Genomic DNA, 27,406 nt, shown 5'->3' with positions numbered 1-27,406 from the left:
TGCTCTTAGCTATTCTGAATTATTTTATGAGTACAGTTCGCATTTCGATCTTGGTGTGTAATGAGATTGAGAGGATTGCCTGTAATTTTATTTGGGGTACTTGTATCGAATCAAAGAAGGTGACTCTTTTCTCTTGGGGGTTTGTTGTCTTCCAATAAATAATGGAGGTCTAGGGTTGTGAAGCCTTGTTGATTAGAATCGAATTTTTCTATTGAAGCTAGGTTTCCAGCTGTTTAACAAGATAGAGGCCTTGTGGGTTAGGTTTTGAGGAATAAGTATAATATACACGGGGTGTTGTTGGTCTCTATTGCTAAGAGTAATTGTTCGTTTATTTGAAGATCTTTGATGAGAGTTTGGTCTGATTTCATCACTAATGTATATTGGTCTGTTGGGGATGGTCGGCTTGTAAACTTTTGGAATGAAGTTTGGGTTTGATGGATTGGTCATTTTCGAGTGTTTTATATAGGTTGTAGTCAGCCGGATAATACTTTAAGAACATATGATTTGATAAACGAAAATGGTTGTTCGGACTAGTCTTGTTTATTTTCACTATTACCAGTTAATATTGTTACACAAATAGCATCTATTGTGCCCCATTCAGTGATATAGGTCAGGATCGGTTAGCTTGGAAATGGATGAAGAGAGATGTTCTTTCCATAGCGGAAACGTTTAGAAAGATGTATCAGGGGGACAATATTGTGCTTGCTAATATTTGGAGGTTGATTTAGAAGGTGAAATGTAACGCCCCCACGCCCGAAACCATCACCGGAGTCAAGCTTGAGGTGTTACTAAACTTATCTTACCTTTTAAACAACTCTAAATCACTTATTTTAATTTTTAGATTAAACTATTTTTCTGCGTCATGGTTACTTAAAAATTCATTTCTCGAGTTTCAAAACTCAAAATTAAGATCCGTAAATTTTTCATGAAACTAGACTCATATATATATCTACTAATTTTTTTCTAGAATTTTTGACTTAGCCAATTAGTACAGTTTATTAGTTAAAGTTTCCCCTGTTTCAAAACTCGACTGCACTAACCTCTTCTTACTACGAACCATTTTTCTTCCTGTACAAAATTCATATGACTAAGTCGTTTGTTTCTATCAAAACTAGATTCAACAAGCATTCTAACCATATAAATTATACCTTCTAATTAGTTTTGTACAATTTATGGTGAATTTCCAAAGTTGAAACAGGGGATCCAGAAATCGCTCTGAACCTGTTTCACTAAAACTTAGATATATCATAAAATATAATACTTTTACCTGTTTTGCTTATTCCATAAGAAAATATACATAATCAGCTTTAATTTCATATATTATTCATCTTCAAACTATGTTTCTACAATTTTAGTGATTTTCAAAGTTACATCATTTCTGTTACTTGAATCTGTTTTTAGGTTACTTTCACATTTTTCATAATTTTCATGTGATAATCATCATTCAATCATACATATTAATAAACATGTATATCATCAGCTATTTTCTTAGCTAATCACTAGCAAGTATTTACACATCATTCATTATTCATATTATACCAAAAGTAGCTAAGTTTCTATACATGCCATACCCAAAACAAAACGTCTAGTTATACCGAGTTATTTCTTTGATAGTGTGATCGGCCTCCGACATTTCCTTCGATCCCCGAGTGACTAGATAAGTACTATAAGAAGAAGAAAATAAAGAGATTAAGCACTAGGCTTAGTAAGCTTACAAGCAAATAAATCACAACATTCAACATAATGGATAATTATGCATAATATCATCTAACATCATAAATTTCTTTACTTCTCAATTTCTATCTTCTTCTTTATTCCCTTACCTTCTTTCTTACCCGACCTTTTCTTTTCATAAGTATAATCTACTTTTCCTTTGCTGTTAATTCACTGTAATTTAACTCGTATCCTGACCCGTTGAACCACTCGGAATACTAAGGATACTAGGGTCGCTCTGTCTATCAATATCTCGCCAATGCCATGTCTTTGACATGGACTTACATGAATTATTCCTGTCTCCAATGCCATATATAATATGGACTTACATGGCTCAATCCTGTCTCCAAAGCCATATTTCTAATATGGACTTACATGGCTCATTTCATTACATCTGTCAACCCTAATATCCTAACATTCCTAGGATTCAACCGGCTTTCTAACACTTTTCCTCTGTCACTTCACCTTAAATTCGACTTTAAATATTTTCATAACATAATATATAAATGCTGAAATTGACAATAATAATGTAAAATAAAAGAATATTGCATTTATTTACTGTAAACTTACCTTGATACAAAATGTGACTAAACCTTACAATTTAGTCCTTTACTTTTTCTTTTCCTCGTTCTTCTTTGGATTCTTGATCTATAATATAAAATATTTCTACTCATTAGCATTTATTTGATTTCTATTTCACTTCACAATTTATGCTGTTCAAAATTTGAAATTGCACTTTTACCCCAAAATTTACAGCTTTTTACAATTTAGTCCTGCTCAATTCACCCATCAATTGAACTAATTTTTCTAAATTAACACTTTTATTTTATCATTATAAACTATTTCACAGCCTTTGATATTCTGAATTTCAACACCAACATCTAATTCACAATTTTGCTCACAATTAGGTCCAAAATACCATTTTCTATCAAAATGACTTAATAAAACAACCTTAATATGAAATTAGAACTTCAATTTCATAATAATTCATCATAAACTACCCTTACTCAGCCAGGGTAACTTCCAATTTCACCCACCAAATCAAAAACTAATGAATTAGATGATTGGACCTAATTGTAAAAGTCACAAAACATAAAATTACTAAGAAATAGTAAAATTGAACTTACATGGTGCAAAAATATGAAAACCAGGATAGGAGACCTGCTACGGCGTTTCGGCTGAGAAAGATGAAGAAATGTCTAGATTTTCAATTACATCATTTTTTTAACTATTAACTTTTATGCTAATTCCAATTTTGTCCCTTGTTCACATTGTTTTCTTGCTTATTTCATACCCAAACCGTCCAGCCATTAACCTTTGGGTCTAATTGCTCTTTAAATCCATCTTTTTAAATACTTAAGCTATTTACTCACAATTTAACAAATTTTGAGCTATTTTCGCTTAGTCCTTTTAATTAATTAGCTATCCAAACATCAAAATTTTCTAACGAAACTTTAATACTAACTCAATGACACTTCATAAATATTTATAAAAATATTTATAGCTCGATTTTCAAATTCGAGGTCTCGATACCTCGCTTTTTGACCCGTCGACCTAATAAATTATTTTAATTCACTAATTTCACCATTTCACAAATTCTTATAAATTCTTACTTGACTCATAAATATTAAGTTACTATCTTGTTCAATCTTATTTGTCCGATTTAGTGATCTCAAATCACCATTTTTGACACCACTGAAAATTAGGCCGTTACATTCTACCTCGGATTTGTGGTTTCGCAACCACTGTTCCGTTTAGGCCCTATTTCGGGATGTTACATGAAAGCACCTTAGAGGGTTCGGGTTTTCATCTGATTGCTGTGGCAGAATAGGCTGTTGACAAATAGAGAGCAAGTGACGAGACACATGTCCAGTGACAGCCACTGTCCTAGATGTGGTAATGTGTTGAAAATTGGTCTCCATACGATTCAGGAGTGCCTTTTCTCGAGATCGGTGTGGCTTGCAATGGTGTCAATTCATGCTCAAATTATGTTTTTCTCATTGCCTCTTAATGAATGGTTATTATGGAACTTGCACGATACAGACAGTTGCAGTAGTATGGAGGTGAATTGGCGCGCAATCTCTTTGTTTTTACTAATGGCCATAATTGTGTAAATGATATTATGAATAATGGTTTTAATTGGGCAATGAGTTTTTCTTATGGTCTCATTGAGGCATTGGAATTCTCCAGAGAATGATTGAATTAAACTTAATATTGATGGGGCTTTGGTTTCAGGTAACACTACTACTTCTATCAGGGGTGTGTTTAGAGACTCTAATGCAAATTGGTTGGGTGGCTATTCAATAAGGATTAGCAAAGAATCTATCTTTAGGATTGAAACTCGTGCCATGTTAGAAGGTTTGCGCATTGTGTGGGACATAGGGTTCAGGCAGATTGAATTGAAATGTGATAATGCACTTCTGGTTGAGTTGCTTTTAGGTGGATGGCATATAGATAGTAGATTGGTGGAGTTACGCTTAGTGCGTCAACTTCTAAGCAGGAATTAAAAAGTAAGGATTCTTCACATTCTGAGATCTCTGAATAAAATGGCTAATCATATGGAAAAAATGTACTGTAAGTGGGCTCGCAGTTTTACAATGGTTTGAAGAGCCATCATCCTCTGTGGTTAATTTATTGTTGGCTAATTGTAACGCTTCCATGCATGTTTAGCTTGAGGGTTTGATGCAATTGCTTTGTGCGGTCTTTTTTCTACAAAAAAAAAGACTTATTATTAATGAATTTATATTTTATGCATAATTTAATAAGGGTATTTTGTGTCTCTATTAGTATGAAATAATGGTTAAAACTCTTGTCAAACATTCATTTAGCACGGGTTCAAACCATGTTACCTCATCCCCTACTCCCTATATGGTCTAATAAAACATGTATCGATTGATATTCTATTAAATTTATTAATATTTTTTTTTAAATTTTAAGCATGTTTTCTTAAACTAAAGTTAAATCTTAACTTGTAAGCATTTTTTCTATGATCTTAGACGACACTGAATTAAAATGTAAACGAAGTTGTAGATTTTTTTAACGCCTATTTTTTAGATTTTATAGTTAACATTGCATAATTTAAGAATGATTGATTAGATGAACACTCAAAAGGCAAAGTTTGAGTTTTAGCGTGCATAATTCTTCCTTACTAAGACTGCGACTTTTTATTGAAACTTATTTGAAGACGTAACCAAACCAAGGTTAAATCTTAACTCAATAAACGGTTTTTTCTAGTCTTATACCATGATGGGTTAAAAAACAAAAGAAATTATAGGTTTTTAATCAATTTTCTTTAAATTTTATTGTTATCATTGCCTTATAGGGAGAGTGGTGAGTTAGATTGTCCTGTATTACTTTATATTGTCCAATACGTTAACTGGATACATATCATCACGTTATCCTATCAACCAGGGACGAATTTAAGGGGTCGCGTAACGACCTTGCCCTCCTCCTAGAAAAAGGGAAAATTAACCTTGTGGTCCCCTTATAAATAATAAAAATAAACAGAAATAATATTAGTCTTTTAAAAAATAATATTATGTATGGGATTTTTGTCCAATTAATCCTGGTTTGCTGGCTTTAGGCTAAGATTATAACAGTTCTTAGTTCGTTTTTGCTGTAATAATTTGATTCTACTTTATGGTAACTTGAACTTGTATTTATAATTATAATAGTTAAAAAAATCCTATAATTAATGAAACTCATTATAAATATATAATTTTTTTATAAATTTTACAACATAACATTTTAAGCGGGATAATTAAAATTTTAAAATAATTAAAAATTAATAATACCAAAAATAGCACTTTTGTTAAACTACAGTAAATGAAAATTTGCATCTCATAATTATAAAATTATTATTATTTTATTTAAAACAAAAAAGAAAAAGCGTTTTAGAGGGGCCACCACCTGTAAATACCGGTGAGGGGGAAGGGCAGTGTCCAATGAGAGAGTTGGTGTGACCGGCAATAGTAAGTTCCTCGTTTAAAACGCCGGTTTGCCAAATGGACTGTGCTGGCCACTATAAAAATGGTCAAATTCCCATTCCAAGGACACACAAACTAAGCTTTCAACACCCAAACCCTTAAAAATCATGGAACGTGGTGATGAGTTCAGTCGTTTTCCCAAGCTTGCAAAATCAAATTCTGGTAAAGCACCCTTCAACTAGATATATTTTTTATTTTATTTTTATGTTTCATATACATATAATACCCATTTTTTGCTCTTTTTTTTATTATAAAAAATACACAGATTTATCCTCAAAATGATTAAGGTTTATTGCATGCATCAACAGTTCTTTCCTTTTATTTTTTTATTGACTTGGTTTTTTTTTTTTCCCTTTTGCATGTTGTTCATCGCAAATCTCCTTTCTTTTTTATGTATTATATCAAAATTTTCCCTTTTTTAAGTCCTTTTTTGAAAAAAAATAAATTTTCACCATTGATTGTTTCTCGACGGGGTTTAAGCTTAAAAGCAATATATTTAGACCATCTTTTTGACTTCATCTTGAATTTCCTCTGTTCATATAGTAACGCTTGCTTCATTCTTCACCTTTGTCTTTTGTGTTTCAAATATATATATATTTGTATATATTAATAATGTTGTTGATTGAGTTTATATTACAAATTAATTCGATAAAATTATATTTTTATTATTTATTGTATGTTATTTTAAAACACGCCTTTGTGTTTTAAATATTTGATTTCCACACATCTACACGTATTTATAAATATTTGTTAGGTCCATGTGGTAAAAAGTTTGATTTCTTTGAATTTTAGTGTTAGTGGATGAAAAAATATTAAATAACTAATATAATAATTAAAAACAAATACACTTTTATATCTCTTTTATTTAATTAAAATAAATCACTATAAATATTATAAACAAAGAATTTTTAATTATGAATTAATTTAAGAAGTTTCTTTTTCCTTTTTTTTTAAAATCTTGTTTTGCTTTCAATTGTTTTCTAGTTTAGTCTCTTTAAACACTTTTTTCTTTCAATTAATACCATATGTGTTTAACCAATCATTTTAAACAATATTCTTCAGATATAAAAAAATAGATCTACCAATCAAATTAATTGAATTAAAATTAATAATTTATTTGAGTTAAATTGTTAAAAAGTCAAAAATTTATCTGTACGGATTTAAAATCAATTCAATCAATAAAGTAGGAAGAAAATGTTCTTTATTCTTTATTTTTTTTTTCATTTTTCCTTTTTAGATTTAAACTAAAAATCACTAAACCAAATACATTGTATATTTTTATTTATGTATTGTTTAGGGAAAAAGAAAAGTCAAAGCCTGTAGAGTGAGAAGGAGAAAAAGGGTTTGACTTTTAAGACTCCCAACAAAGAATCTAAACAGTGATAGGTGGGGCCCTTTTTTAGTACCTCATGGGCCCCTTTCTCTAAAAGTGGGACCCATTTAACGTCTGGAATAAGCCACTTAGGATTTTACACGTGTATATAGAATCCCTCTGACACGGAGGTAGCATTTACTTATGATTTTTATCTTTTGGATTTTTTCTCTCTTTCTTTTGAATGCTTTAATGGAAGAAGATTTTATTATTATTATTATTTTTTTTTTAGGACTTAAATTTATTTGTGTGTTAATGGCACTAACCATCTTGTAGTTCTTACTTATTTTAGGTTAATCTTTAAATTTTAAATAATTTTAGGGGTTAAAGTGCAATTTTATATTTTTTTCCAGGTTTGGGTATCATTCAACATGGTGATTCATCGGACTCCATTAACAACGTTAACAACATCTTCAACATCACCGACAGTGTCAGCAATGCCGGCAACATCTTCAACATCACTGACAATGTCAGCAACGCCGGCAACATCTCCAACACCAGCAACACCAATGCCGTCAGCACCATGCCTCCACCGGGCCCGGTGTTGCGCGAACAGGATCAGTACATGCCAATAGCCAACGTGATCCGCATCATGCGCCGCATCCTACCACCCCATGCCAAAATCTCAGACGAAGCCAAAGAAACCATCCAAGAATGCGTTTCGGAGTTCATCAGTTTCATCACCGGGGAAGCCAACGAACGCTGCCAAAGCGAGCAACGCAAGACCGTCACCGCCGAGGACATCCTTTGTGCCATGGGAAAACTAGGCTTTGACGACTACATGGAGCCCCTCACCGTTTACTTGACCCGGTACAGGCAATCCGAAAACGAGAGGACTTCACTGCGCGGGGACACCTTTTTGAAGCGCGGGAATGCATATGGGCCAATGATGATGCCCCCTCACGGCGTCGCGCCTTTCAATGCGGGGTTTCAGGAAGGGATGACGGACGCCACCTCCGCCGCCGCCCGAGCCATCATGGGTGGATACAACCATGGTGCTCCTCCAGGTGGTGCCGCTGGATCATCATCGCAGCAGGCTCCTTTCGATAACAACTTGGATCCATTTGATGTGTTCAAATGAGAAAATATGGATTAAAAAAGGGAAAAGCAAATTTAATTTGAATAAACAGATAATCATAGTATCAAAGTAGCCGTTGTTTAGGGATATATGGAGAAGGCAAGTATACAGATACAGTGTGGGCATCAGTTAGGGTTATAATTTTCATTTTGCTTAAGGAACTTGAACATGTATCTGTTCATTGGTATGGTTTAAACAGTTACAGTAATAGGATTGCTTGTGCTTTTTTAATGTATTTGGAGCTGAATTTGAGTAACTTATAAATTTAAAGTTTTTTTTTTTTTTTAAAGATGTTGCTATATTAGAAGTCGGATAACATTTTCTCTCATCTAATAAAAAAAAAGTAAATTAATCCTTATACGTAGTAGTTATTTCATTAGCCACGTCAATTTTTAATAAAAAAGATGAGTTTACTCTTTGATCTAATGTATAAGGATTAATTTATTTATTTTTAAGTAAAAGAGACAAAATATAATTTAACTTTTAATACAAATCTCTTATAATACTTTTACCGCTTAATCAAGTTTAACAAGTTTAAGCAGTTTGATCTACAGTAGATTCGATCGAGCTTTTGAATGTCAAATTTCGAACTATTTAATGAGTAAAATTCAAATATACTAATATTTGAATTGAATAACTCATAAGTTTAACGGAATTTTTTTTATTTTTAGTTAGTATTAAAAAATTTCAATTTCAAATTCAAACTCAACCATGAGAGTCATGTTCATTTTTACTACTTCAACTCAACCATGAGAATCATGTTCATTTTTACTAGGAAATAGGCTTAATCAAGCTTAATAAACTTAACTAAATTTTACTCGATTACACTCGTGTATAAAAATGAAAACATGGTAATTGGATTACACCCATATTACTTGGATTCTTTATTCTTCTTAAAGTACTATCAAATGTTTTTAAAATTTAACTGGTGATTAAACTTATCATATCATTAATTCGTTGATTCAACTATCCAGATTAAAAAATTATTAAAAATTCAAATAACAAAATTTTAAAACCCCATTTTGACTATTTTTTTAGCTAGTTTAATCAATCCGTACCGATTCCTGATCTAATCAGTTCAAAGCCACTCTCCGGATTGATTACCCAACCAATTTATGATCCATTCCAATATCAATAATGGCATTTCAAGTTATTTTGACTTAACAGCAATGGTGATTAAGTTCACACATATATATATATATAAGAAATTAGAGCTGCTGCTTCTCTATAAATGAAAACATATAACCTATGTGGCTCGGAATTTTTATTTTTAAATATCCATATCTGAAACATAGGGTTATACAACACTCGCACCTGAATCCGAGTAACATAATATATAACTCCTCCCACTGCAATGAAAGTTTCTTTATTCAAAGGATTGAAAGTTCATTAATCTGATCAGTTAGTCAATCCTCATTTCTCATTTAGTTCCAAGTACAAATTCTGTTTTTTTATATACTCTATCACTTCATCTACAGTCAAATATTTTATAGACAATCCTCTTGAAATGCATTCCCTGAAACAAAAATGAAAAGAAAACAAGGGAATCTCCATCAAAATCAGACTCGAAAACAAAGTTGCATATATCTTCCAGTACTATAATAGACCGAAAAGTAATGCTGTTCTAATGCTGTTTTACCTCAATCTAGTTGAACTGATTTGGTTCGGGACAAGTTCGTCGACAATTCTAATGTTATCCTGAAAGAAACAAAAGCAAATGTGCCAAAATCAGTGAGATGGGCCTTTTATCCTGAAAGAAACCAGCATATATGACTTTGTGGGACTCTAATGTTCCTTTCCAGAGCCAATTGAAGTTCAAATATCATCAAGGGTAATGACCGGGAATTGAGACCTCGATTTGTTTCTTGTGAAAAAGTGGAAAGAATCGAGAAATCCCACTACTAACCCGGTTTTCATTCAAAATTTCATCGTTGTTGATGATTTTTTCCAAATCTTGTCCTTCTCTACGAATGCAAACCACACCGTAATCCTTGCATATACTTCTAACCTGAAATTTGATGCAAATTCCAAAGTTAGTGCCTTCATATGATAAGCTAGAGCATGCTCTACGCATTATATTTAGACCAAAAAATATATCCTTAACGTCCCCATCGTCCTTTAACACCAATACCATACGAAGAGACTAATAAGCATATACCTGCTCAGGGATCCAAAACCCGGGAATGCTGAAAGATTGAACTAAATCAGAACCACAAACAAGCATGACTTTAAGGGATTCTGCAAAAAGACCGATATCGTTACTGTATCTCCACTCCTCATTATCAATTCAATAACCTTGTAGGTTGTTTTTTTTATTGGATCTAACATTTCATAGTTCTATTTTACCCCAACCAATACATCTGATTTCGACAAACGAACCAAAGAAGTTAATAAATGGTATCATTAAACATGAGATAAATATATTATATGACCTTTTGAGCTGACAAAAATGTATGAATGACCCATATACATGTTGATACAGCTTCTAATATTTATTCATTTGGTTGTATATAGTATGTTATTTGAAATTAAAAATTGTTCATTTGTTAAACTTAAAAAATATGATGGTTCACAGGGACAGTTCCGGGAAACAAGAATCTAGATTTTTCAATTAATCAAGCATCAACCGGTTATTGCAAACTGATTATAATGCATAACTGTATCTATCAAATTATGTGTATTGGTAGGAAAGAAAGTTTAAGTTTTTGCTTGTATACCCTTAGGTATCAGTCCACCCTCAATCAAGAAGCTCTTGACTCGATTAAGAACGGTTAGAGAGCGCTGAAAAGAGCTTTGTTTTGCCTGTAAATGAGAATGGGGGGAAAAAAAAGCACTTTAAAAGGCAAGTCATACTTTGCAAATGCAACAGATGTTCCTTACTATTCAACTCGGGTTTTCCAACAAATTTGCAAAACGAACACAGGAGAAAGAGAAACAGTACCTCCCAAGGATCAACCATGATAAAATCGGAACTTTTACAGGCTAGATTACACAACTCGATACGATGATCAGCAGCTATAAGGCCCTGCATAATCAATCAAAGCTACTCAATTGTAGTATATATAACCACATAACAAGATAAGCACATATAACTAGCTATTGCCATTATCCTCTAATTTATTCATTTTTGGATTATAATCCAATGCATTAGTGATTGAATTCTAGCAAATTTCACTAACCAAATTATTTCCAATTTTTCTCCAGATGCTAATGAATCAAAACCTAAGATTATAACAAAAATTGGTAAATTCTACCATTAATTAATAATTCAGTAAAGAAAAAGACTAACCTTTTTCTTGTAAGCATCATTTACAGGTGACATATAGCCTCCTATAACACAAAACCCATTTGAATTCAACGCATCTCTAGCCAGTTCTAACCATATAAAAATTTAAAAAAAAAAATTAAAACCCATAAAATGAAGAAAAAATGAAAGCAAATTATAATTTTAAAAAACTTACCAAACATGCGTAAGTGCATCAAAGTAGGAGGATTGAAGCTTCCAGTAGCTACTAAAACTACATAAATTTTGTCCCCACTTTGATTAAATAGAAAAAGAAGAAGAAAAGAAATTAGTATGATATCAAAATTAGATGAATTGAAACAATAAAAAAAAAAGCAATAATTTAAATAAAATAAAATAAATAGAAGAGAGTAATTTACTTGGTTATTGATGGTAGACATAGTTTATCTAAAGGCAATGTGATCTCCATTTTAAGAATTTGTTTGGGGTTTAGGGTTTAGTATTTCAGAAAAATTTTGAATGAATTAAAAAAAACCAGAACAATTTTATAGAATAAAATTCAAAGCTCTTGAAGAAAACGCAGAGACGAAAAAACAGGGGAGAAAAGAGAAAGCCGGTCTTGATAATCACCGTGTCAAAAACTACAGCGTATGATTAACGTAAATTGACTGCAAACGACGTCGTCTACTAGGCTAGTTTTTTTTTTTTTTTTGTTTAATTGCATATATTGTTATTTTGTACAGCATTTAAATTATTTAATTTAAAAACCATTAAACTAAAGGGTAAACAACATTTGAATCAATTATTTATCATCTAATTATGAAAAATTACAAAATAGTCACTTATCTATTTGATTTATTCTTTTTGTCACTAACCTTTAAATTATTAACGAAAATATAATTTGACAGTTTTTAAAATTAACATAATAATAATTTTAATCCTCAATACTTATATATTATTAAAATTAGATAATACCAACCAACTTGAACAATAAGAACCAGTTAATTTGATAGTTCAAATTATTATAAAAAATATTTTTAAAAAGATGGCACGTATCAAATTGAAATCCATATGCAATAATTGCATACACTGAAACTCAAATTTAGATACTCCCGATAACCTTAACTTTTGTCAATAGTATCAAAATCTTGTTATTGATTTAATGATAATATTAAATGAAATCACATATATAATCATATTCGTTGTTGGAGCAACTATAGTCAATCAAATAGTATACAACCATTTATACATGCATACCAATGCCAATTACATTCAATTCATGTTAATCAAACAATTTCGAGTCTTAATTGAGTTTGTGAAAGCTCTTTTGTTGACCCGAGTATGAAATAGAATCAAATTGCAATGTTTTAAAAGTTTAAGGTCGATATCATAATGTCACCTCCTTCACGTCGTGATGTCGCCAAACAATTTCTCATGTCGTGACCTCAACCACGCGACGTCGCGGTGTAATTCACTGTCGGTCGACGTTTCGACAAGAAAAGTTGACCGTCGAGACGTGAATTTTATTTTTGATAAAATTAAATCATTTGGTACCTGTTTCAATGTTTCATTCCATATCTGTCATTATGTTCAGCAAATCATCATTTTTACTTGATCTCAAACTTACCAAGTCATGTTAAACAATTCAAACATTCAATCCAACCAATAAACAAGCATTCAATACATAATCTCCAACTAATCAAGATTTATGTTCATTAAAAAGAAAATAGACCATAGAAAATCGGGATTTATTTTCATTAAAATTTAATTATGCTGTGATAAGAAGTTCATCTTGGATTTATGTTGGTTGCAATGAGAATCCTTTGAATTGCCATTGTTGCAAGCTGCATGCACTATCAATTCTATTCATAGAATCTCAGGCCAATATCGGTACAAGCTAAAATAGACCATAGCTATAAGGGTCCTCTAAAATGCATCGGCAATCGCTGCATCGATACCAATTGTATCAAACTCGATTTGTCTTCGGTTCGTCGAGCCACTTCTACCCTAAAGCTGTTGCAGAGATCATCAGTCTCCCATTGATGCATAAGCACCAAAATATTGGACACTCACTGTCTGCAAAGACAAAGGGTAGGGTCCTATAAGATTATTTGGTTTTGTGACACAAAGAAACCCATAAATTTGAGAACCTTGAGAACAGGATGTGTAACACTTGACAATTAACTCCAGTAAATGGTATGATATTTGATAATGGGATACTTGTAAAGGAAGGTAAAAGTGGAATGTTATTTTTTATAATATTAATATATTTATTTATTAATAAAAAATATAAAATATTTAAAATATTCATATATTTATACTGTATTCTTTATAAGTATCACATATTCATCTTTAAATGTAATAGAAGAGGTAGCAGTTCAAATCTTATCAAATACCCTACCGAGTACTTTTATTAATAAATAAAAATGTCATACTACCCAAGCTTCAACCACATAACTGAATAAATTTCTATAATTATTTATAAATTTTTTATATTCTATATTTTCATTCTTTACATTCATGTTTGAAATTCATGAATATTTTTATCAACATGTGGTCTTCAAAATTCAAACATGTATCCCTTAGTATATCTTTATTTTTTACTTATGACAATTAATCTTCTAAGTATAATATAATAAACCAATTCATCTTCTAAGTATAATATAATAATCCATCTTTTTAAAAAATTTATTTTATGTTTGGATGCAAATAATCCATCCTTCTGATATAGTAGTATAAACATCTGAAAATTGCAAACTTTCCCAATGATAATTGCTGCAACATTTTACTTCCTAATAATAGTAATCTAGATAGAATTAATAGATAATTTAAATAAAAAAAATTAAATAAAACCCCAAATCAAATTCATATTCTTGGCATGTTCTTCTGGCTACATATAGTTTGTATTTTTATTTGAAAATACTTCATTAAAACAAGGGCAGGCAGGCATAGAATGGAAAGCATGTGGTCTACCAGCCAAGGCTCTTCCCCTCAATATATAGGCAAGCATTTGGTTCATCACAGTTGATTCACTTCATTTTTACACCCACTTTATATACACACAACTATTTAGTTAAAGGTTTTCAATTATGGAAAATAGAAAAGAGGGTGAAATTGAGGACATGCCAATGCCATTGTCCCCACCAACAATGGGGTCTATGCAGATTGCAGGAAGCAATGGTTTTGGTCATAACATTGAGTTCATGTCTCAGGCTTACCTCAGAAACCGATACTCTGAAATCGATATTGAGGACTACACCGTGTATGCTGATAAAGACCACCCTCTCCCCATATTTCTCAAGGTAGTTGATTTCTTGGGTTCTTTTGATTTATTTGATATTTATCGGTATTAACTTTTTTGATTGGTTTCGTAAATGAAGTTTGAAGATGTGGAATACAAGGTTCGAAGTAGCCAAGCCGCCTCAATCAACCCGTTGCGAGTGATGGTGTCAAAGTTTGCCTCGCAACTTAACTTGGAACAAGATAAATACAAGGAGATCCTTAAAGGTGTAACAGGCAGCACTGGCCCTGGTGAAATCCTAGCTTTGATGGGTCCTTCTGGTAGTGGCAAAACAACCTTGTTAAAAATAATAGGTGGAAGGTTGACAGATAATGTGAAAGGGAACATTACATACAATGACATACCTTACAATCCGGCTCTTAAACGAAGGTTAGCTCATTTTTATCGAAGCTTTTCTTTTTTTCGTCATTCAGTCGATTTTGAGTGTTTCATTTTCTTGCAGGATTGGATTTGTGACACAAGATGATATCTTGCTTCCCCAACTAACAGTGGAAGAAACCTTAGTTTTTTCAGCATTTCTGAGACTTCCGAGTGACATGAGCCTGCAACAAAAGTATGCAAAAGTAGAGATGATTATGAAGGAGCTAGGCCTTGAAAGGTATGAACTATGATATTCACTGGGATAATAAACAGAACTTTTACCTTCTTTTCTAAGTTATCTGTTGCATAACTGTAGATGTCGTCACACGAGAATCGGGGGAGGATTAGTTAAAGGAATATCAGGAGGAGAAAGAAAAAGGACTAGTATTGGCTACGAAATTCTTGTTGATCCTTCATTGTTGTTGCTTGATGAACCAACTTCCGGTCTTGATTCCACCTCAGCCAATAAACTTATTCATATTCTTCAAGGAGTTGCTAAGGTATCCTAATTGACCATAACATGTACAAAATGCACCATTTTCATATAACAAATGAGTAAATGGTTGATGTTCTACAGGCAGGGAGAACTGTAATCACAACAATTCACCAGCCATCAAGCCGAATGTTTCACATGTTTGACAAGCTTCTCCTGATATCGGAAGGCTACCCTATTTACTCCGGAAAGGCAAGAGAGTGCATGGAATATTTTTCATCATTGCGATTCATTCCGGAAATAGCAATGAATCCAGCTGAGTTCTTGCTTGATTTAGCAACTGGCCAAGTTAATGACATAACTCTGCCTGAAGATCTAGTGGCATCTCAAGGAACTGCTGATTCAGACAGGGCTGTAATCAAAGTATAAACTCCTTCAAACTAACAATTTTAGTGGGCATTGAATCCCTTTCTATGATCTTCTCCTGAAAACAATTTTTTCTTTACATCATATTAGTATCTTCAACTCAAGTATAAAACTCATTTGGAGCCAAAGGAAAAGGAAGAGAATCATCGAAGTACCAAGGCGCCACAACAACTTCAACTAGCCATTCAAGTTAAGAAAGACTGGACAATAACTTGGTGGGAGCAGTTCATGATAATAATGAAGAGAACCTTTCGAGAAAGACGACGGGATTACTTCGATAAACTAAGATTACTACAATCATTAGGAGTTGCAGTCTTACTAGGTCTACTTTGGTGGAAATCCAGTGCTGCAACCGAGGCTCAACTAAGGGATCAAGTAAATATTTCTCAAACTTCATTATACAACTCTTTGAATCGCTATTACATTAATGAGTATGCGTAAAGTGCAGTTTTCCACACTCTTTTTTGTTTTAGGTTGGTCTGCTATTCTACATATGCATTTTTTGGACATCTTCATCAATTTTTGGAGCAGTATATGTTTTTCCTTTTGAAAAGGTCTATTTGGTGAAAGAAAGGAAAGCCGACATGTACAGGTTAAGTGTATACTATGTTTGCAGCACTCTGTGTGACATGGTAGCACATGTTTTGTATCCTACATCATTCATGTTGATTGTCTACTTCATGGCTGGCTTTAAGAGAACAGTCATTTGTTTCTTCCTCACATTGTTTACCATCTTACTGATAGCAATTATAAGCCAAGTAAGTCAAGCAATTTCGGATATAAGACTTTTATTTTCATTAAAGACTCGAATATCTCTTTCAACTAATGCAATCTTAAAACCTAACAAATGAACAAAATTAGGGAGCAGGAGAGCTATTTGGGGCTGCAGTTTTGAGTATTAAGAGGGCCGGGATGATGGCCTCTTTGGTTTTGATGTTGTTTCTTCTAACAGGAGGTTACTATGTCCAGGTACTTTAAAACTACCATGAAAATCGGTTCCAAGTCTTCATTAGAGAAAACTATGAATGAGTTCACTAAAATATGTGGAGTGTGTTGTTTTTGTTTTGCAGCATATACCGAAATTTATGAGGTGGATGAAGTACTTATCTTTCATGTACTATGGCTTTAGGCTCCTGGTGAAAGTGCAATACTCTGGAGATCAATTGTACGAATGTCAAAGCAAAGGTGGCTGTCGGACTCTGCAGAATTCACCTTCGTTTGACACGGTTAACCTCGATGGAGGCTTGCAAGAAGTATGGATTTTACTTGCTATGGCGCTAGGCTACCGATTGTGTGCTTACTTTTGCCTGCGCAAAAGAATCAGTGGATGTCATATTTGAGCAGGATTCTACTTTGCTGATAAATATATGTAACAAAAGAGAAAGTTCGAGGGGCTTTGATTACTCCTCACCTGCTAACTTTTGAATTCCAACATGTGCAGAAGTTATGGTACAATGTTAAGTAAATTTTCAAGGTGTCAAGCATATATATATAAAGTAATTTGATTTAATCAAGTAATTAAATTATATGGAATTTATTTTTGGATAGCCATTCATAATGCCACAATTCCAGTGGATTGGGAACAATCAAAAACAGGAAGATATGGCAGTAAGAAACTGTATAAATATCCCAGAAAAAAACAGCACTTATCATTTAAAAGTACTCGAAAATAACTAACAAAAACATAACAAAAGCACCAAACAAAATGTAAAACAAGCTAACAGATGGTTCAAAAGTACAATAAATCTACTGATTAGAGTTCATATAAAAACATGTTAGGCTTAATCAACTTCCTCCATCTTGCTGCCTTCGGCATCAGCATCCTCCAATGGGGGCATATCAGCATCAGCTTCAGCTTCACCTGCATCCTCGTCAATGCTCAAGCCGAGTTTCAGCATCCTGTGGATCCTGTTGCCAAAGGTGTTAGGGTCATCAAGGCTGAAGCCAGAGGTCAGGAGAGCAGTCTCGAAGAGAAGGAGAACAAGGTCCTTCACAGATTTATCATTCTTGTCTGCATCGGCTCTCTTTCTCAGCTCTTCCATGATGGGGTTCTCCGGGTTGATCTCCATCGTCTTCTTGCTTGACATGTAACCAGCCATGCTGTTATCCCTCAAAGCCTGGGCCTTCATGATTCTCTCCATGTTTGCAGTCCACCCATACTCGCCAGTCACTAAACAACAAGGTGAGTCAACCACACGATCAGAAACCAGAACCTTTTCAACCTTGTCACCCAGCACATCCTTGATGACCTTGCAAAGACCCTCAAACTTTTCCTTCAAAGCTTCCTTCTTTTTCTTCTCATCCTCACTCTCATCAAGTTTAAGACCTTCCTTGGTAGCTGACACAAGCTTTTTGCCCTCAAATTCCTTGAGCTGTCCAACAGCATACTCATCAATAGCATCAACCATGTAAAGGACCTCATAACCCTTCTTCTTCAGCTTCTCAAGGAAGGGAGAGTTCTCAACAGCCTTTTTACTCTCACCAGTGATGTAGTAGATATCATTCTGACCCTCCTTCATTCTAGTCACATAGTCCTTCAAGCTGGTCATCTCATCACCACTCTTGGTGGAGTGGTAGCGGAGCAATTCGGCAATTTTAGTCCTGTTCTGAGAGTCCTCATGGATACCAAGCTTGAGGTTCTTTGAGAATGCCTCATAAAACTTGTTGTAATCTTCCTTGTTCTCTGCTATTTCAAAGAAGAGCTCAATGCACTTCTTTACCAAGTTCTTGCGGATAACCTTCAAGATCTTGTTTTGCTGCAACATTTCTCTTGAGATGTTCAAAGGAAGGTCCTCTGAGTCGACAATACCCTTAACAAAGCTGAGGAATTCAGGAATCAACTCCTCGCAGTTGTCCATGATAAAGACACGTCTCACATAGAGCTTAATGTTGTTGGGCTTCTTCCTTGTGTCAAAGAGATCAAAAGGAGCCCTCTTGGGGACAAAGAGGACAGCCTTGAACTCAAGTTGCCCCTCAACTGAGAAGTGCTTGACGGCCAAATGCTCTTCCCAGTCATTTGTAAGGCTCTTGTAGAAAGCAGCATATTCCTCCTTGGTAATCTCCTCAGGCTTCCTCATCCAGATGGGCTTCTGTTTGTTCACCAAAGACCACTCGTGCGACACCTCCTTAATCTTCTTCTTTTTCTTTTCTTCCTTCTCTTTCTCCTCATCAACATCCTCAACTTTCCCTTCTTCGTCCTTCTTATCCTCCTCATCTTCATCATCAGAAATCTCCTTCTCAGTGGTCTTCTCAATCCAAAGTGAAATTGGATAGCTAATAAATTCAGAATGCTTCTTAATCAAATCCTTCAAACGTCGCTCCTCAAGGTACTCAAGTTGATCCTCTTTCAAAAACAGAGTAATCTTTGTACCCCTACCAATGTTCTCTCCGGATGTATCCCTGGTGACAGTGAATGAACCACCAGCTTGGGACTCCCACACATATTGTTCATCATCATTATGCTTTGTGGTTACAATTACCTTCTCAGCAACCAAGTATGCTGAGTAGAAACCAACACCAAATTGACCAATCATACTAACGTCAGCACCAGCAGCCAGTGCTTCCATAAACTCCTTAGTACCAGATCTTGCGATTGTACCAAGATTGTTGACCAAATCTAAACAATAGAAATATATATCACATTAAAATATGTTCAAAATTGAAACTCCAGAACTGATTACACAACAATTAAGTAAAAATAATAAAGTACTTACCAGCTTTGGTCATACCAATACCACTATCAATGATTGATAGAGTGTTATTGGTCTTGTCTGGAACAATATGAATGAAGAGCTCAGGCTGTGCATCAAGCTTGCTCTTGTCTGTCAAGCTCTCGAACCTGATCTTATCCAAAGCCTACAGGTAAAAGATTTAACATCATATACCAATTACAAACCACACCAAAAGGGCATTTCAGTTATGTTACACGCATTGGATTCACGAGATCTTTCTTACTTACTCTTTTACATTCAAAAAAACCAAAAAAAATGTACTAACCACAAACGGCTTCAATTAAATTCCAATAAGCATAAATTAACGGCCAACTAAAAATACAAAAGCTAAACCCTAAACCCTATAAATCTGTCACTAACAAAGCATTATGCAAATCAAAACAAACAACCACTGAACAGAAAATTACGCATTAAACATCATAATAACATATATCCAAAGCCAAAATAAACTCCAACATTTCTATCATGAAACAAACAAACAAACAAAAAGAAATCCATCAACATCGAATAAGGTAAGATCAGATCCATACAATCACGTATAAAAAAATAAAAAACTATTATTAAAATAGAACTTACATCAGAGGCGTTACTGATAAGCTCACGAAGAAAGATCTCCTTGTTGCTGTAGAAAGTGTTGATAATCAAACTAAGAAGCTGATTGATCTCAGCTTGAAAAGCAAACGTCTCAGTATCCGCCATTGATGATAAACCTCTAACCTCCCGATCCAAAACACACTAAAAAATACCGTAAAATGAGAGGGTTTTCAAATTTCGAATAGAGAGAAAGAGGAGAAAATATCAGAGTGAGGCAGTTCTGCGATGCAAGGCTTAAGGATACCTTATATAGGGGAACTTCATTAGGGTTTCTAGATCCTTCTATTGAGGTACTTTTTAAAAAAAAATATTTTTGGGTTTACCTATATAATAGTGAATTGGGAATGCGGGAGCCACTCATTTATATGCTTAATACTTTTCTTCGCCAATTAGACTTTGCTTTCTTTTTTTTCTTTTTTCTTTTTTTTCTTTTTCTTTTTTGACTTTTTGTTATATTTATTATAAATATATAAAATAGAAGGCAAAAATGTTCGCTTAAAATTAAATTAAATGTTAAAAAGTTATATTTAATTACAAAATAGAAAATTAAAAAAACAATTTATGAATCAAGATGAGATGATGGTTTTTTTTTTCAAATACATTTTTGCGAAAAATAAATAAAAATTACTAATGGCGGAAAATGCTTTTGGTTAAAATCGTTTTTTATAAAACGTGTATGATAAGTAACGTTTTAGCTTCCACGTTGGATGAAGCTTCTTATGAGAACTTTGAAAATGACTTTAAAATTTATAGAATTTATTAAAATTAGTGGGGATGTGATTTGGGTCCGTTGGATCGGGTTTGGGTTTGGTTCGGGTTAAGTCAGGTCGAGTTAGGTATTAACATAATTTTAGGTTCTATCTAAAAAATGGACTTAAAATTTTATTTATGTCCCGATCCGGATAAAAATGTTAAAATTTGAGCCCGACTCGATTCGCCCGTATTGAAAACAAATTTAAATTTTTTTAATATTTATGCTTAAATAACACTAAGATATGTGCACGTTAGTAAGGAAATATCTTTAAAATAATAGCAAAATTAACAATAAAATAACAACAAAATAGTAACAATATAATAACGAAATGACAGCAAAATAGTGAAAAAAGCAACACCAAAACAATGGAAAATGCAGTAGGTTTGTTTCTTTCTTTACAAATTGGGATCGGACCAAGCTGAGCATGGGCCAAAAATAGCTTACCCAAGACTCGACCCCTTTAGAAAATGGGTTTCATTTTTTTTGCCCAAGCTTATTTTTTGAGCCTATATTTTCGTCTAAACTCTCTCACTTTTTGGGCAGGTCTTCGGGCCCAGTAGAGTGACCTAGCCCATGTAATACCCCGAAAAATTTTATAGTAAAATATTATCCGTGATATAGTAAAATAAGGAAATAAAGTGACAAAAAGAGAAATTTTGAGTTATGTCAATACTGGGAAGTATATTATGATATATTAATTCAAGAAAGGACTAAATTGTAAAAGTGAGAAAAGTTTTGTTGCACAAGAGCAAATACTCAAAATTTAAGGGGTTAAAATGTAAATATGAAAAAGTTGAAGGACCAATAGTGTAAATATTTTAAGGGTGGAATGATCTAGAAACTAAGGAAAATGGATGGATTAGGGCCAAATTGAATAGGTGAAGAACTATGAGGGACTAAATTACAATTTTATCAAATTAAATGATGACTTAAGGATGGAATTTTAAAAGATAAATAATGTAATAACCCGAATTTTACTGTTATCAGAAAAGTGTATTTTCGAGTCTCAGATTCTTGAAAAATCGGATCCGTAAATATTTATCAAAAATATTTAAAAAGTTAATTGAGTGGTTAATTAGAGTTTAATTAAGTGAATTTAGCTTAATTAAGGATAATTGGGTAAAATGATTAAATTGAATAAAGTGTGAAAGTTTAATTATAGATTAAAAGAAAATAAAAGGACCAAAATGGCAATTATGCCATTTAGTATAAGTGAGGTGGCATAAAAAGTAAAAATCCAAAATTTTTACTTAGATTTTAATTATAAAATATGTATTTATTAGTAATAAATGATATTAAATTAATTTATTATAATTATATTATAAGATATTTATATGATAAATAAATTAGTATAAAGACAAATGTATAGTAAATAAAATATACAAGTGTATGAATAAAAATACATATATTTGTAATATAAGTATTTAATTATTAATGGATATTTATTAATTATAAAAGATATTTATTAATTAAATAATTATATTATAAAATTTTATATGATAAATACATTAAATAATGACAAATATATGGTTATAAATGGATACAAATGTACTAATAATATACACATGAATAAATAAATAATACTTATTATTTAAATATAAATATATGTGTGTGTGTATATATATATATATAAGGAAATAAAGAAAGAAAAAAGAATAGAAATGAAGAAAAAGCAAACGAAACAGAGAGAAGGGGAAGGAAAGAAAGAAAAAGAGAAAAGAAAGAAGAAAAGGGAAAATTGAAGGTGTGAAGCTTGAAAGTTTAATAGGTAAGTCAATTAAGTCTTTTTCTTTTAATTTTGATGTTTTAGAAGTTTTGGAATAAGGTTTTGATGAAGTTAAGTTGATATTTTGAAAGTTATTAGATTTCTAAATATTGTTCATGTTGAATGAAATGATTGAATTAGGGATTAAATTGATAGAATTTTCAAGTTAGAAGTGAAATAAGGACTGAATTGTATGAACTGTGAAATTTGGGGCAAAATGAAAATTAACATTTTACACTAAAATAGTTTTGGACAGCAGCAGTAGTCTAACTTTGAAAATTCACCAGAAATATGTAGAAATCGAATTATAGGATGAATAAAATATGAAATTTATTGAGTCTAGTTTCTTATAGAAGAAACGGTGTAAACAATGAAATGTGTAAGACCATGGTTGAAAGATACCATGGCAACATGACATGAAATGAATAAGACCATGGTTGAAAGATACCATGGCAACATGATATGAAATGTGTAAGACCATGGTTGAAAGATACCATGGCAACATGATGGGAAATGAATAAGACCACGGTTGAAAGATACCATGGCAACGTGACATGAAATGAATAAAACCATGGTTGAAAGATACCATGGCAACATGACAGAAAATGAGTAAGACCATAGTTGAAAGACACTATGGCATCATGTCAAAGATAAATAAGACCGTAGATGGGAGACGCTATGACATCTATTGAACAATTGATATTCAGGTAATATGTATCAGATGACGAATGGTTATATGAAATGGTTGTGTGAAATGTTTACAAGAGCTGGTAATATGGAAATATATGTACAAAATAGTTGTATGAAATAATTATGAAGATAGATAAACGAAATAAGTATAAGTACATGGAATATAATTTATGTTAAGTTTGATATAAACTATTACCTAATAAATATACATAAAATATATGGAAATGATGGAGCATGAAATATTGATATAATGAAATAAATGATATATAATGTATGAAGAAACGGTAAGAGAATGATATGTTTCATGACATGTACATATATGATTATCTTTGATATGTTGATACAAGGAAATTATGTAAGTAAAGACAATTATTAAATTCAAGTGTGACATGTCGAGAAAATAAGTATATCAATGTTGAATTTATATGAAATATGTACTAGTGTACTAACAATGTTGTTGCTTGATGCCTATACAAATGTCAAGCTATTGAATGAATGGTAATATATTTATTTATATGATGCATTGAATCGATAAGTATTTAATTGAATTTTTTTTTGTGATCTGCAAATTTTAGTAATGCTCTGAAACCCTGTTTTGACGACGGATACGGGTTAGGGGTGTTACAGCCCATGATCAGGTCTAATTAGAATAGTCATTGCACTTTAAATACTAGGTTTTTATTCACCATTTGGCTTTTGAAGTATATTCATCTTTTTATATTGGTACCTAAATTTTTTTGTACTATTTTAGTACTTGAATTATAATTCTGTTACACTTTTTTGGCCCTTGCCGTTAATGGGGTTTAAAAAACAACAATCGATTAGAACATACTATGTGTTCCTGTCGACCACTGATGTGGATGTTGACCAAGTTTTATTCGAATAAAATTTTTTAAAAATTATAAAAATTATAAAATATATATATTAAAAAATTTGAAAATTATTTAAAATTATAAATATTTTGAAATATTTTTTTATTCCATATGATGCCTTTATTTGATGATGTTGGTAAGGAAGTCATTCATGTTTCTTGGGTAATTTGATAAACAATCGCCATGGATTTTGATTCAAAGATCTTGTAAATATGCAACAAAAGATTGTTTCAAGAACAAGGAGAGAAAATAAACAAGTAATCAACAATCCTTCCAATGCCAAAGAAGCACTAATCTTTTCAAAAACTTGTAAATCGTCATCACCTGGAATTTAAATAGTGCTTCAATGACCCAAATTTGTGGGGGAGAAACAACAAGAAAGAAAATTGTTTTTACCATTTTTAAGCAAAATACAATCTTTGTAGGTTGCTAATGTTCCTTTACAAGTTTACATGTGTAACACCCTTTATTCGATTAAGCTCAGGCAATGAACGTTACATTTAACACTAAACATTTACTTATGAATTCAAACAGTTTTAAATTGGAATTTTACAAATGGTACCAGGTCCTTATTATGTTTTTAGGAACATAATTTATCTAATAATAAAGATTAATTGCATGTAAATATTGTTTTAGATCTCATATCACCTAATTAAAATTTTTAGTCTGTATGTCTCGAGACCATGGCCTTCATGTCTCAAGACATTGCCATGGCATTGTAGAAATTTGGCTTTGAAATTGCCTTGTCTAGGGACAATGGGGCTTTTTTCTCAAGATAAAGTCCAATATGTCTCGAGATATGGCAATGTTATTGTAGATTTTTAGGTTCACAGTTTTGATGTCTCGAAACACATTTCGAGTAATACTTATCGCCTGACCTGATCGTCGAGTCCGAGCTACCGGATGCTACAGTCGTTACCGAAGCAATTACAGTTAACTTACAAGAAAATAATCATAATCACATGTAATTCAACGTCAAACACATTCATCTATAGTTATACAATCAAAACCAAGTCTTATTTGAGCTTACAAAAGCTCTTTTGTTAACCTGAGCTCGAAATAGGACCAAATTGTAAATTTTTAAAATTTCAAGGTTGACATGTGACATCGCCAAATAGTTTGTCACGTTGTGACCTCAGGCCTCTCGACGTCACAACGTGAGTCACGTCGATCAACATCGTGACAAGATAAATTGCTCATCGAGATGTGAACTCTGTTTTTGATAAAAATTGACCATTAGGTACCTATTTCAAATATTCCCAAACATACCTATCAATTTATGTACCAAAGCTAACTTCAATTAAATAAAAACATACCTAAAGCATACCAAAAGCACATTACATTTCATACCAAAACAAGTCATCAACTACTTCCATTCAACCATTTCAACATAGGTTCAACTATTATCAATTATTCATTTTCATACATTCCATCAAATACAATTCCATATAAATCAACCAAACCATTCAATTATCAATCCTTACCTAAGCCAAGTCATATAGAATCATGTTTGTCGAAACCATTTTTATTTTAAAAAACGAAGGTCGACTTTAAAACGAAAATGGAGTCGCCACAAATCCTTTTTGTTTAGGTGTGATCAGGTCACCTTGTGATCGATCATTTTAATAAAGCATTTTGGCTTATTAAAACAACATTTTTGGTCTACGAAAAACTAGAAAGCGGATTCAGGAGTTAGTTACGCTCGAGGAAGGATTAGAACCCTCGCAACGCCCAAAATTGGTACCGTATTGATCAATTAACGTCCTAATGTTGAAAATTTGAAAAAGATTTTAAAATACAATTCCTTTAAAACATTTGGATAACTTGAATTGGATATTGAGATTCTCTCGCTTAGAAAATATTACGTCCAGCACGATTGGATACAATATTTTGAACCCTCGACACAAGATCATCTCAGGATTTCCAAAACACATGCACTTAAAACTTTTAAAAAGGATATTTGGCTATTCGGCCCAAACGATAAATCGAAACCCAGCACGATTGGGCACGATTTATCGAATTTCCAAATACGAAACATTGCCTCATTTTAATTCAAGAAAACATGGATGAAATGTCAAAAGGATATTCCGTATCTTAGTCGAATGAAAAAAAAAACGAAACCCAGCACAATTGGGCACGATCTCTCAAACTTCCAAACACGAAATATGGCCATGTTTTAGTTTAAGAAAACGTGGATGAAATTTCAAAAAAGGATATTCCATATTGTAGTCGAATGAAAAAAATGAAACCCAGCAGGATTGAGCACGATCTCTCAAAACTCCCCAAATACGAAATATTGTCTCGTTTTAGTTTAAGAAAACGTGGATGAAATTTCAAAAAAAAGGATATTCCATATTTTAGTTGAAGGAAAAAAAACGAAACCCAGCGCGATTGGGCACGATCTCTCAAACTCCCCAAAAACGAAATATTTCCTTATATTGAGAGGGTTCTTTTGAAACACGAGTGGTTATAAAAGTGGTGGAGCCTATTTATACGATTTATTTGAAAATAGAAAAAAAATGAAATAAACAATTTGAAACAAACAATAAATATCATAGCTCACCGTTCATCAACTATAGTACAAATGTACAAATATAAAAATTAAAATGCATAAAAACAACAATAGGCAAACAGTAATATATAAATATTAATGCATAAATATAAAATTTAATATAAATGAATTTCAAAAGAAATATTATGAGCTGAAATTTAACATAAATGCTGTACAAAACAATTTACAACTAAAATTAGTAAAATGTGACATCAAAATGTACATAAAAATTACAACGTATGTTCAAAGCCAAATTTTAAAACAAATAATATACATACCGAATAAAGTATAAATGAACTATTAGTACCATTATAAAAAAAATATGCTAACGAATATATATGAATTACAATCTATATAGTATAAAATCAATAATCATAAAAATATTTATTAACAACTTATAATGCACATAAAGTAGAAACTTAATGAGTATAAAATATAAAAATAATGAATCATAGTGTTTTTTTAAATATATATATATATATGTAGTAAAATAAGATTTTTAGAAGAAATAAATTGTATATAAAAAATTTTAAAAT

General features: G+C 32.2%; 4 protein-coding genes and 2 long non-coding RNA genes across 6 annotated transcripts; 2 read left to right on the top strand and 4 right to left on the bottom strand.

The window, feature by feature from the left end:
* Positions 1-1,413: 1,413 nt before the first annotated feature.
* LOC128279518 (uncharacterized) lies at positions 1,414-2,360 on the bottom strand. The gene is made up of 2 exons (XR_008269720.1): positions 2,284-2,360; positions 1,414-1,664 (listed from the first exon to the last, which is right to left on the bottom strand). It is a non-coding gene; the product is annotated as an uncharacterized LOC128279518 (long non-coding RNA).
* A 3,377-nt stretch (positions 2,361-5,737) lies between these two features.
* Positions 5,738-8,396, top strand: LOC108469265 (nuclear transcription factor Y subunit B-9-like). Its single transcript, XM_017770157.2, has 2 exons — positions 5,738-5,861; positions 7,425-8,396. The coding sequence occupies exons 1-2, from the start codon at positions 5,807-5,809 to the stop codon at positions 8,150-8,152; spliced, it is 783 nt and encodes a 260-aa protein (XP_017625646.1). The 5' UTR covers positions 5,738-5,806; the 3' UTR covers positions 8,153-8,396.
* A 974-nt stretch (positions 8,397-9,370) lies between these two features.
* Positions 9,371-12,031, bottom strand: LOC108469009 (nicotinamide/nicotinic acid mononucleotide adenylyltransferase). The gene is made up of 9 exons (XM_017769888.2): positions 11,813-12,031; positions 11,611-11,687; positions 11,439-11,524; positions 11,091-11,174; positions 10,867-10,951; positions 10,308-10,387; positions 10,056-10,157; positions 9,789-9,847; positions 9,371-9,665 (listed from the first exon to the last, which is right to left on the bottom strand). Exons 1-9 carry the CDS (start codon positions 11,860-11,862, stop codon positions 9,563-9,565), a joined length of 726 nt encoding a protein of 241 aa, XP_017625377.1. The 5' UTR covers positions 11,863-12,031; the 3' UTR covers positions 9,371-9,562.
* Positions 12,032-14,235: 2,204 nt separating this feature from the next.
* On the bottom strand, positions 14,236-15,576 carry LOC128296400 (uncharacterized). The gene is made up of 3 exons (XR_008287018.1): positions 15,337-15,576; positions 15,039-15,236; positions 14,236-14,951 (listed from the first exon to the last, which is right to left on the bottom strand). It is a non-coding gene; the product is annotated as an uncharacterized LOC128296400 (long non-coding RNA).
* On the top strand, positions 14,483-17,419 carry LOC108468823 (ABC transporter G family member 26). Its single transcript, XM_017769681.2, has 9 exons — positions 14,483-14,695; positions 14,774-15,063; positions 15,137-15,292; positions 15,371-15,554; positions 15,632-15,910; positions 16,004-16,288; positions 16,387-16,671; positions 16,775-16,882; positions 16,984-17,419. Exons 1-9 carry the CDS (start codon positions 14,483-14,485, stop codon positions 17,251-17,253), a joined length of 2,070 nt encoding a protein of 689 aa, XP_017625170.1. The 3' UTR covers positions 17,254-17,419.
* Positions 17,420-17,538: 119 nt separating this feature from the next.
* LOC108468822 (heat shock cognate protein 80) lies at positions 17,539-20,573 on the bottom strand. The gene is made up of 3 exons (XM_017769680.2): positions 20,221-20,573; positions 19,627-19,768; positions 17,539-19,529 (listed from the first exon to the last, which is right to left on the bottom strand). Exons 1-3 carry the CDS (start codon positions 20,341-20,343, stop codon positions 17,695-17,697), a joined length of 2,100 nt encoding a protein of 699 aa, XP_017625169.1. The 5' UTR covers positions 20,344-20,573; the 3' UTR covers positions 17,539-17,694.
* Between the last annotated feature and the right edge of the window lie 6,833 nt (positions 20,574-27,406).

This window comes from Gossypium arboreum, chromosome 8 (genome assembly GCF_025698485.1).
Source record: "Gossypium arboreum isolate Shixiya-1 chromosome 8, ASM2569848v2, whole genome shotgun sequence".
In the NCBI taxonomy this organism is placed as follows: Eukaryota; Viridiplantae; Streptophyta; class Magnoliopsida; order Malvales; family Malvaceae; genus Gossypium; species Gossypium arboreum.
The sequence above is the reverse complement of the archived record's forward strand: the minus strand, read 5'-3'. Positions and strand labels throughout refer to the sequence as shown.

What these genes read in the sequence shown, in the direction of transcription:
- LOC108469265 (XM_017770157.2), top strand. Translation starts at nt 5,807, where the DNA reads ATGGAACGTGGTGATGAGTTCAGTCGTTTTCCCAAGCTTGCAAAATCA. An exon ending in GCTTGCAAAATCAAATTCTG is followed by an intron (nt 5,862 to 7,424) that starts GTAAAGCACCCT and finishes ATTTTTTTCCAG; the next exon opens with GTTTGGGTATCATTCAACAT.
- LOC108469009 (XM_017769888.2), bottom strand. Translation starts at nt 11,862, where the DNA reads ATGGAGATCACATTGCCTTTAGATAAACTATGTCTACCATCAATAACC. An exon ending in ATGATGCTTACAAGAAAAAG is followed by an intron (nt 11,175 to 11,438) that starts GTTAGTCTTTTT and finishes TTGATTATGCAG; the next exon opens with GGCCTTATAGCTGCTGATCA. An exon ending in ATCAGTTCAACTAGATTGAG is followed by an intron (nt 9,666 to 9,788) that starts GTAAAACAGCAT and finishes TTTTTGTTTCAG; the next exon opens with GGAATGCATTTCAAGAGGAT.
- LOC108468823 (XM_017769681.2), top strand. Translation starts at nt 14,483, where the DNA reads ATGGAAAATAGAAAAGAGGGTGAAATTGAGGACATGCCAATGCCATTG. An exon ending in CTCTCCCCATATTTCTCAAG is followed by an intron (nt 14,696 to 14,773) that starts GTAGTTGATTTC and finishes TCGTAAATGAAG; the next exon opens with TTTGAAGATGTGGAATACAA. An exon ending in CAGGAGGTTACTATGTCCAG is followed by an intron (nt 16,883 to 16,983) that starts GTACTTTAAAAC and finishes TTTGTTTTGCAG; the next exon opens with CATATACCGAAATTTATGAG.
- LOC108468822 (XM_017769680.2), bottom strand. Translation starts at nt 20,343, where the DNA reads ATGGCGGATACTGAGACGTTTGCTTTTCAAGCTGAGATCAATCAGCTT. An exon ending in TTATCAGTAACGCCTCTGAT is followed by an intron (nt 19,769 to 20,220) that starts GTAAGTTCTATT and finishes TTTTACCTGTAG; the next exon opens with GCTTTGGATAAGATCAGGTT. An exon ending in TATTGGTATGACCAAAGCTG is followed by an intron (nt 19,530 to 19,626) that starts GTAAGTACTTTA and finishes TCTATTGTTTAG; the next exon opens with ATTTGGTCAACAATCTTGGT.